The sequence below is a fragment of the Phaseolus vulgaris genome, chromosome 11, assembly GCF_051622355.1.
Source record: "Phaseolus vulgaris cultivar YP4 chromosome 11, ASM5162235v1, whole genome shotgun sequence".
Taxonomy (NCBI): Eukaryota; Viridiplantae; Streptophyta; class Magnoliopsida; order Fabales; family Fabaceae; genus Phaseolus; species Phaseolus vulgaris.
In genome coordinates, this window is record NC_143508.1 from 10205264 (window position 1) to 10216411 (window position 11148).

General features: G+C 35.2%; 1 protein-coding gene across 1 annotated transcript; it reads left to right on the forward strand.

Moving 5' to 3' along the window:
* The first annotated feature begins 424 nt into the window (after nt 1-424).
* On the forward strand, nt 425-3522 carry LOC137811054 (uncharacterized). Its single transcript, XM_068612666.2, has 4 exons — nt 425-827; nt 1171-1427; nt 1916-2367; nt 2992-3522. Exons 1-4 carry the CDS (start codon nt 730-732, stop codon nt 3262-3264), a joined length of 1080 nt encoding a protein of 359 aa, XP_068468767.1. The 5' UTR covers nt 425-729; the 3' UTR covers nt 3265-3522.
* The last annotated feature ends 7626 nt before the right edge of the window (nt 3523-11148 follow it).

The following is an 11148-nucleotide window of genomic DNA, read 5'->3' on the forward strand; positions in this document are numbered from 1 at the left end:
ACTAAACGGATTAAGACTAAATCAAACCTTAGTTCTTAATCTGTTACTATGCTAAGAAAGAAGGTCCTAGAAAACTTACGCCACCATTTAATCACAAATCACAGTGTGCTAAATCTGTGGTTCCAACTTCCAACTCCAACTCATTGTCCCCAACTCCTTGACACCTTGCACGGAAAAGAATAAAGAATACATTAAATAAAACAAAGGAAAATATCTTCTATCATGATTTTATTTTAATCCCTTGCTTTTGAATAATCCTCTCTAGGAATTCTGAATCAGCAAGCTACACCATATGCAAGCTGGCACCTAAGAACCTTTTTTAACCTTTTTTTAAGAAGCCATCATCGTCAATGATTCAAGAATATTATATGAATTATATTATTAGAATTTTGTCGTTTAATTATAACTTTTCATACTATTGTGTGGTCTTTTATTTGTTGAATAATATTTTCCTAAAGAAACTGCACATAAAGAAGTTGGAACACAGCTTTCGTTCTGGTTGTGAACTAGGAAGGTGGTGAGTTGACTACAGCTACAGCTTCCATTTGGCTTTAGTCTTATTTGTGTCCAAATTCAAGATTAGACATTTCATTTTGATGATACATGCAATGACGCAGAGACATCTATTTATGTTGTTGCCTTATCTTGTTGCAAGAAGATAACAATCATTTCAAATTAAAAAGTAAAGTCCAACTCTTATCAAGAGTAAGTAAATTGCATTCACTAAAGATGGCGGAGAAGAAAGTGGTCATCGTAGGAGGTGGTGTTGCCGGGGCCATCCTAGCAAAAAACATACAAAACCAAGCCAACGTCACCCTTATTGATCCGTGAGCTCTCTCTTTTCTATATGTAGCCACACCGTGTCTCTCTATTATCTCTTTTCTATATTTAATTGAAGTTCAATGTTGTGTACAACTATAAAAACTGTGGTTCCTTTCAAACAATGCTTTAAGCGCTTGATACTTAAAAGCTTGATTGTGCAGTTTAATGAAATAAGTTACCTCTATATGTTTGTTAAATCAAGTTAAAAAAATAAACTTTTACTTCTTTGACAAGTTCCAATAAGTTTATAACCAATTTTATATAGACCCAAAATTTGAGGGAGAAGTATGTTTTACCACGGAGGTTGTTATGTGTATGGTTGCATTGACTGTGAGTTGTTGAACACAGGAAGGAATATTTTGAGATTCCGTGGGCAAGTTTGAGGGGATTGGTTGAGCCATCTTTTGCTGAAAGGATAGTGATCAACCATAGAGAGTACTTCAAAAAGGGTGACCTTGTTGTATCCAGTGCAGCCAACATAACTGAAACTGAAGTGTTTACTGCAGATGGCCAGCAGATTGCCTATGACTATCTTGTTATTGCCACTGGCCACACAGAATCTATTCCCAAAACCAGGACTGAACGACTTGACCAATACAAAGGAGGTATAATACTTTTAACTTGAAGCCAAAAAACAAAGAAATATCTAAACACAAATTAATGGGATATAAATAACTCTTGATCTTTCATTATTCATTTACTGTGTATTTAAGATGATTTACCTTTGTCGGCTTGAGTATAATAATTCTAAGCTAGATTATAAGGAGTAGAGCTCTCTGCTTGGATAATTTTTTTTCCTATGTAGAGAAGAAAATAAGATAATAAAACTGAATTGAAATTTTCTTTTATGTTACAATCAGCTTCTAAAGAAGTTGGATAAAAGAGGTTGTATAAAAGTTAAGTACAAAAGGTGATTTTAACATATAGGAAAAATTCAATTCATTTTTACTTTTCTTTATTTTCTTTTCCTGTGAGTGCTATATAGGGAAGTGTTTCCAAGCAACACCTAGTTGTGTATTTCTAGTCAAAGTTCCATTATATAATAAATTTTCAATGTATTTATTTGATTTATGAGGGGAATTTTGCATGGCAGAAAATGCAAAAATCAAATCTGCGAGTTCAATTTTGATTGTTGGTGGAGGTCCAACTGGTGTTGAGCTTGCAGCAGAGATTGCTGTTGATTTTCCTGAGAAAAAGGTCACTATAGTGCATAAAGGGACAAGGTTGCTGGAATACATTGGGCAAAAAGCTTCCAGTAAGACTTTGAAGTGGCTCACATCAAAGAAGGTTGATGTGAAACTAGAGCAATCTGTCGACGTGAGATCCTCTTCGGAAGAAAATACGACATATGAAACTTCAAATGGAGAGACTGTAGAAGCAGATGCTCATTTTCTATGCATAGGGAAACCACTTGGTTCCGCATGGCTCGGAGAAACACTTCTAAAGGATGACTTGGATGCTAATGGAAGGATCAAGGTCGATGAAAACTTGAGAGTGAAGGGCAGGACCAACATTTTTGCAATTGGAGATATTACAGATGTTGAAGTAAGTGTTATTTACCAAAACCAGATCATTTTGGTTTTCAGTAGGATATTCTATTTTCTTAGTCACTCCTCTTGGTTAGGAGGAATTGATCATCTGCAATAACTTTACCACAACATGAAATCCTAATCTTTCAATTCTTATTTTGAAGTTGAGGTTTAAAAAATAAACATCAATATAATGGAACTTAACTGTATCAAGTTTTTTTTTTCTACTAGAGAGGATCCTTCTTGGTATGAATCATGTGTTCTTTGCTGATTTGTTCAACTGTTATATAAGTTTTACTTACTAGTAATTACAGTAGACCTTTACAGCACATAAGAAATTATTTTACCAATTACTAATAAACACATAGAAAGTGTTTGTTAACATGATTTAAGAAAATCCATGAACTTTAGTTCTTCCCAAATTCATTTTTCCCGGTCAATTTAATAAGGGGAAAAGGATCCAAAAATCTGTAACTCTAGATATTCAAGGATCACCACATGTGTTTAAGGTTAATAGTTTCAGTAAATCTGTAGTTGTATTAGTCTACAAATTTTATAAAAATATTCTAAGTGACAGTAATTTGATTCTGTGCAACATGTTTGTTGCAACTTGTTGATGAAATATTGTATTGTGTGACAGGAAATCAAACAAGGGGTGTATGCAAGTGGTCATGCTCAATTGGTTGCCAAGAACCTAAAGTTATTGATAGGAGGAGGCAAAGAGCCCAAGTTGGGAACATACAAGGCACAACCACCAATCTCTATAGTCTCATTGGGGAGAAAAAATGCAGTTGCACAGTTCCCATTCATTACAGTGCTTGGAAGGCTTCCTGGCATGATCAAGTCAGGAGATTTGTTTGTGGGGAAAACCAGAAAGGATTTAGGACTTGAACCTTATGATAAAAAATCTTAATTTGGTTTAGTGAGTGGTGTATATATACTTCTTCAACTCTTCCTTTTCGTAGTCATTGTTGTGTATCTGTTGATTCTGTGTTTAATTATTTCCCTATTGTATTCAAACTGATTGAAATGTATCTGCAATTTCCTATTGATTTTGAGGTCAGTGTTGTCTCTTGAGAAATGGAATTGAAGTCGAAGGCAGAATGTACAAGTATTATTGAAGTCAAAGGCTGAATGTACAAGTGCTACAGTGTATTCATTGCACTATTTACTTTGGGTTTTATTTTATCAATTTTACTTTGGGTTCTATTTTGCATTTTTACACAATAACCGGTTTGTAATAATTCATATGCTATGGGAGCCTACGATTCAATCATCTGTATTTGAAGAAGACAATCATCAGAAATTTTAACACAACCATTTGATATCATGGACCAAAACACATAATACTATTATCAGTAAAGCAATCACCTTGTTTTTAAAAACTACTATAACAAAGTAACATGGCGTAGTACTGAGTTGCTTTTTAAATAGAACAGACCTCGTTTAATCCACACGCTTTTCTGAAATTTAGCAGGGAATAGAGCTAGCGATTTGTTGCCACATGCATCCATATAATTGAAATATAAATAAGAACCTTGTTGGTGTTGAGGGAATAAAACAGATGTTTTATTATCTTTGCTAACCATTACATTTATAATACTTCTAGTAGCTGTCTCCTAAATGCTTATGAGCAGTTACTTAGAAATGTTTATTCAACAATTAAAATAGAAAAATAAAGAGTCACATGCAGTTACATGCATTTATGTGCAGTTACAAAATCATAATATCTAACACTCCTCCTTGATTTTTGAACTGCAAACTCCAATCTTCTGTCTTAAGTATTCAAACTTGCTAGTTGGAAGTGGTTTGGTAAACAAATCTGCAAGTTGATTTTCAGCTTTACAGTAACAAAGAGACACATCACCATTCTTCTGCACTTCTCTTACAAAAAATAACTTTATATTAAAGTGCTTAGTTTTGCCATGAAAAATTGGATTGTTAGAGATTGCAATAATAGCAGCTTGGTTATCTACAAAAATCTCTGTGCTTTGCTTCTGCTCCAAATTTAAATCAGTCAGGATCTTTCTTAACCAGAGAGCTTGATTCACAGTAGCTGATACAACAACAAACTCTGCTTCAGCAGTGGATTGAGCTACTGTTTCTTGCTTCTTTGAGCTCCATGAAAACATCTCTGATCCAAGGCTAAAACAATATCCTGATGTACTTTTCATGTCATCAATTGAACCTCCCCAATCACTGTTAGAGAAACCAGTTAACTTGAACTCCTTATGCTTCAAGAGCTTAACTCCAAAGTTCCAAGTTCCCTTGATGTATCTGATGACTCTCTTAGCAGCCCTCATGTGAGTCTCGTTTGGGCAGTGCATAAATCTGGATAGAATGCTTATTGCATTTAGGATGTCAGGTCTGGTTGCTGTCAAATACATTAGACATCCTATCAAGCTTCTGAATTCAACTTCATCAACTTTGGGAGATCCATCTTCTTTGACTAGCTTCTCCTTTTGATTCATGGGAGTGCTTGTTGACTTGCAATCTTCCATCTGAAACATTTTAAGTATTTCTTTTGCATACTTCTTCTGACAAATGAATACTTCATCCTGACTTTGCTTAATTTCCATCCCAAGAAAGCAAGTCATCAGACCAAGATCTGTCATTTCAAAGACCTTCTTCATGTTCAACTTGAATTGATTGACTTGATCAAGATTATTTCCAGTGACCAACAAATCATCTACATAGAGAGAGATGATCAAAATGTCTGTACAATCATGCTTGACATATAGAGTAAGTTCAGAAAAACTTTTCTCAAACCCCAAACTAATTAGGTGATCATCTATTCTACTGTACCAGGCCCTTGGGGCTTGTTTCAGGCCATACAGTGCCTTCTTCAGTAAGTACACTTTGTCTTTATTTCCTTTGTCCACAAAGCCTTCAGATTGCTCAACATAAATTTCTTCTTCAAGAAATCCATTTAGGAATGCTGATTTGACATCCAACTGAAACACTTTCCAATTATTTTGAGCAGCGAGAGCGAGAAGCAATCTGATTGTGTCAAGCCTAGCAACAGGTGCAAATGTGTCTGAATAATCAACTCCAAACACTTGAGCATATCCCTTGACTACTAGCCTTGCTTTGAGCTTGTTGACCGAGCCATCGGGATTTAACTTAGTTTTAAATACCCACTTCACTCCTATTATTTTCCTGTCATGTGGTTTATCAACCAGCTCCCAAGTTCTGTTTTTCTCAATCATTGAAAACTCCTCCTCCATTGCAGCCATCCAATGTTTATTATTTTTTGCATCATGGTATCCGGCAGGTTCACAAACAACCACATTTCATCTTTGATACATATCAGAGAGTGATCTTGTTCCTCTAATCGGTTAGTTCATTCTGCCATTCTTCATCTACATGTTCTTCTAGAGTGTTGACAATAGATAAATCCCTTGATTGACTATGAATCTGATTTGACTTATTTGAGTCTTCCCAACTCCATTGTTCATCTTCCACAAAATACACATCTCTGCTCACAATAAAACATCCAGTATCTGGTTGAAACACCCTATAAGCCTTGGAACTGGTACTATAACCAACAAAAATGCCAGTTGTTGCCTTTTTGTCAAGCTTATCACGTTTAGTCTGTGGAATATAAGTGAAACACAAGCAACCAAACACTTTAAGAAATTTTAAAGATGGTTTGTATTCATACCAAGCTTCAAATGGTGTCTGCTCTTTCACTGCCTTTGTTGGAATTCGATTTTGTAAAAATACAGCAGTTTTTGCTGCTTCCGCCCAAAAATTCTTTGGGAGATTCTTCTCATGAAGCATGCAACGAGTCATTTCCATTATAAATCTATTTCTCCTCTCACTAACTCCATTTTGTTGTGGAGTGTATGGAGCCGTTAATTGATGCTCAATTCCTGCCTCCTCACAAAAAAGATTGAAAGTTTCTGAAGTGTACTCCTTGCCATTATCAGATCTTAAAATCTGAATTGTGCAACCACTTTCATTTTCCACTTTGGCCTTGAATTTCATAAATACACCAGCAACTTCTGATTTTTGTTTCAAAAAGAAAATCCAACACATTCTTGTTAGATCATCAATGAAGGCTATAAAATAAAGGTTACCATTTAATGATGGTGTTCTTTGAGGACCACAAAGATCAGTGTGAATGAGCTGCAATTTCTTCGAAGCCCTCCAAGCCTGTTTAGGAAATGATTGCCAGTGTTGCTTCCCAAATTTGCATGCTCGACAGTTGGTCAGTTCATCATCAAGATCAGAAAGTCCTTCTACCAACTTCTTTGATTGCATTTGAAGCATCCCTCGATGATGAAAATGCCCGAGTCTTTTGTGCCAAATTTCAGTGACACTTTCTTTGGATTTAAAGGCCATGTGCTCCTCCTCAATTGGATTGAGAGCAAAACTCTTTCCCTTCATTTCAATTTTAAACAAATCTCTGCCATCAACATCTTTGATTAAGCAATGTTTATTTTCAAACATCACTTTATAGCCTTTTTCCAACAATTGACCAACACTCAAAAGATTCTGATCAATCTCTGGCACAAAAAGAACATCTGTAATGATTTTTGTACCTTTATAGCTTGTGATAGCTATTGTGCCTTTTCCTTTGGTGTTTACCATTTCCAATCCTCACCCTTTTAATATCAGTGGTTCTCAATTCCTTGAAGAGTTCCTTATCATGTGTCATGTGGTTGGTGCAACCACTGTCAACCAACCGACTCTCACTTGATTCTCTGCTTGAGAAACAAGTGGCTACGAACAAGTGATCTTCCTCTTCTTGATCAGCAACTTGAGCATCTGCCTCTTCCACCTGATTTTTGTTTTCACATATCACTGCTTCATGTCCAAGTTGGTTGCATTTAGAATGGTGGATGACCTAACTTATTGCAATGCTTGCAAGGAGGATAATTTCTCCTTTTGTTGTTATTGTGTGTAGCAACTTCTCCATTTTCTTGCTGGTTCTGCTTGCTTTTGTTTTTCCAACCACCTTCATGTTTGGCTGGTAAAGCTCCCTCAACTACTCCATCTTGTCTCATGGCTCTCCTTTGTTCTTGTGCTTGTAAAGCATTTAAGATCTATGCGAGAGAAATCTTTGATAGGTCCTTCGTATTCTCCAAGGTTGTTATGGTGACTTCAAACCTCTCTAGAACTGTTACAAGCAGTTTTTCCACAATTCTTAAATCTTTAAACACAGATCCAAGCAACCTCACTTTATTGGCAATGGTTAGAAGTCTGTCCGAGTACTCTTTTACGGATTCCGACTCCTTCATTCTCTGCAATTCAAACTCTCTGATTAGATTCAGGGCTTGCATTCCCCGAATCCTCTCATCACCTTCATATTCTGCCTTAAGGTAATCCCAGATTTCTTTTACTGACTTCAAGGACATTATCCTTGTGAATACCATAGGAGATACAACTGCAAATAGACATGCTTTTGTCTTTGATCTCTTCATCTTTTTTTCCTTTTGTGATTTTATTTGTACCACAATAGGGTTTTCTGGAAGGGACTGAATTTCATAGTCCTCTTCTACAGCTTCCCATAAATCCAATGCTTCTAGGTAGGTCTCCATACGAACAACCTACATTTGATAATTGTCTCCATCAAAGACAGGTGGTGCCATTGCTGAAAATTTTGATCCTCCTTCCATTGGTGCACTCTACTAACCTCACAGATCCCTCAAGAAAATAGCTCCGATACCAATTGTTGGTGTTGAGGGAATAAAACAGAGCAAGATGTTTTATAATACTTCCAGTAGCTGTCTCCTAAATGCTTATGAGCAGTTACTTAGAAATGTTTATTCAACAATTAAAATAGAAAAATAAAGAGTCACATGCAGTTACGTGCATTTATGTGCAGTTACAAAATCATAATATCTAACACTCCTCCTTGATTTTTGAACTGCAAACTCCAATCTTCTGTCTTAAGTATTCAAACTTGCTAGCTGGAAGTGGTTTGGTAAACAACTCAGTGCACACATTCAAACAACATTCCTTGATTTATTTCTCCATCAAAGTTTGTAAGTTTCACCACAGTTATCACTACAAAAAAAGTTTTATTATTATTGGGCCAAAAACGGAGGCTAAGTATGAAAAACCTACACAAAAGGGTGATTATCGTCGGCATAGCGTTAATAAGAATTTTGAAGCTAATATACTCGACGTAAAAATATATTGGCGGGTGTGGGCGATACAAGGCGGGTGTTTTTTGCGTAGGTGAAGCGTGGGCTTAGCCTACAAGGAGTTTAGAAATTTATAAAAAATTGTGAGTTTGACCCACGCTAAGCCCACACAAAATTATATTAGCGTGGACCAAACCTTCAAAATGTCCAAGTAGTTATAAAAAATTGTGAGTTTGACTCGGGCCAAGCCTTCAAAATGTCCAAGTAGTTATAAAAAATTGTGAGTTTGACCCATGCTAAGCCCACACAAAATTATATTAGCGTGGGCCAAGCCTTCAAAATGTCCCAGTAGAGTGAGTTTAGCTACGAGGGACACACACATGTTGGCCACAAATTAGCGTGGGCTTAGCCTTTAAAATATTCAAAATATTTTTTATTTGAAAAAATGTATGCTTAGCCTACAAGCACACAAAGAATTTTAGTTTGAAATATATTTTTATTGAAATAAATCAATTTTAAAAAGAAAACTATTTTTTTATTAAAATAAATCAATTTTAAATTACTCTACTTCTCTTTTTATTATTGCATTTATCCTATTTTTTACCTATTTCATTTTTTTTCAATATAATTATTCAAGATAAAATTATTTTAGGAAGCAATCTAATATGAAGAAATGTTTTTCTTACTAAAAAAAATTTATTTATAACTTTTTCTTTATACTTTTTACTTCTCTTGAAAATTGAATATTGTTTTTAAAATGAGCAAAAAAAAATATTTTTTTAATAGGAACAAGGAAAAGAACAAGAAAAATTATTTTCTAATACAAGGCCCACGATAATAAACTTGGAATTTTGTACAAAAAATACAAAGGTAGAAACGTGATATATGTGGTTTTTGATTGAAGATATTTTGATTGAAATTGTACTAAAGTTACTTTAATGAACTAAGGTTGAGCTGGTAGATACCAAGACAAGCTTACCTTCACACTCTTCAAAATACCAAGAAAAGCAGAAAACACGCTTTAAAAAATAGTAACTTGATGACAAACAGAAGTTGAGCTATATAAGGTTCCAAGAAACTTCTACTTTCTGATCATGTCAGCCTAGAGAAGTTAAATCTTCAACAGTTTGAAACCTTTCTTGTTTTAACATAACAAGAAAGAGCCTAAAACTAAAGAGATCATCTACATAATAGATGACTACAAACATTCCCAAAGAACAAGGACACACACTCAAACAAACTATGCTTAACACCCTACTACTAAACCTAAAAACAACAGTGCCTAGGCTCCAAAAAGAACATCAAAAGCACTTTAACTGCAGCAAAAACAACATCAGAATAGCACCAAACCAGCACCAAAACTGCAGCATAAACCAGCATTTATACAACATAAAACCAGCTAAAAACAGTACCAAAACTGCAGCAGAAACCCAACATTTATACAACATAAAACCAGCAAAAAGCAGTACCAAAACTGCAGCAGCAAACCAACATTTGTACAACATAAAAACCAGCAAAACCAGCACCAAAACTGCAGCAAAAAACCATCATAATCCTAGCAGCTACTTCGTGATATCTAACTCCCCCCTGCATAATCATAATCATAAGTTGAGCTAATAAAACCTACCCTGCTTACAACAAATCAATATCTGCTACTATCTAATCACCCACCAAAGGAAAAGAAACTTCTACTTTCTGATTATTTTGTACATTATCAAACTTCATCAAGAGCAGTATGCGACATCAATGAAGGTTATTTCTCCAAAAGCAACTTTAGAGTGGTAATGAAACATAATCTAGTTAATACAAGGAAAAACAAGTTATAATACCATACACAGATATTGTTTTAAGAAAACTTACAAAATGATGAACTCAAGGCAGGGGTTGATCATCAAAGTTCTGAGCATAGTGAGGGTGAACCTGACTTGTGCTTGTTGAGGTGTCACCCTGTTGTCGCTCCATCATCATGGTTAACTTTTGCTCCATGAACTTTATTTTATCCTCCAACATTGCACACTTTTGATTTGCTTGAGCAGCTATTTGAGTTGCTTGATCGGCTCTTTCATTTGCTTGCATCACTTGTTGATGAAGTTGTTTATTATGAGAAAAGTAATCACTGGAAGGAGCAAGTATTGAAGGTTGGGTTAGGGAAGACACTCCATGGCGAATGATGGAAGGCAAGTCTGCAGTTCCATAACATCGACATCTACTCTTGCTAGAAACTGTAATTAATTTAGCTAAGTAAATAGAATTTTCCTCCTCACATAAGCATTTCTAAGAAAGTTTATGTTCCATCAGCCCCCAATAAACACTAGTTTCCTTACAGACATCACCAGTAAAAAATGTGGTCATGGGCAACACAACCACTCCCCCAACTTCTAAAGTTCACTTATAAAACTAGATTTATCTCCACTACATCTTGTAAATTTTCTTTTCATCTTTCCTACCAGTATTACCCAACTGAAAACATAAAAATAGGTTGAAAGAGTTGCTTGTCAATTTTGACCTTTCCCAAGACATAATCATTGTTAACTGTGCAAAGCATTTCTTATCCTCAGAGGGAGGAACTAAGTTAGAAAACAATAAAATATGAGAAACTATATGTAATTTTAATGGAAGAGTAATTTTGTCATTTGAACATAATTTTTATCATATCTTACCATTATTTGGTCCATGTTGAATACAGGAAAAGGTAACATAAT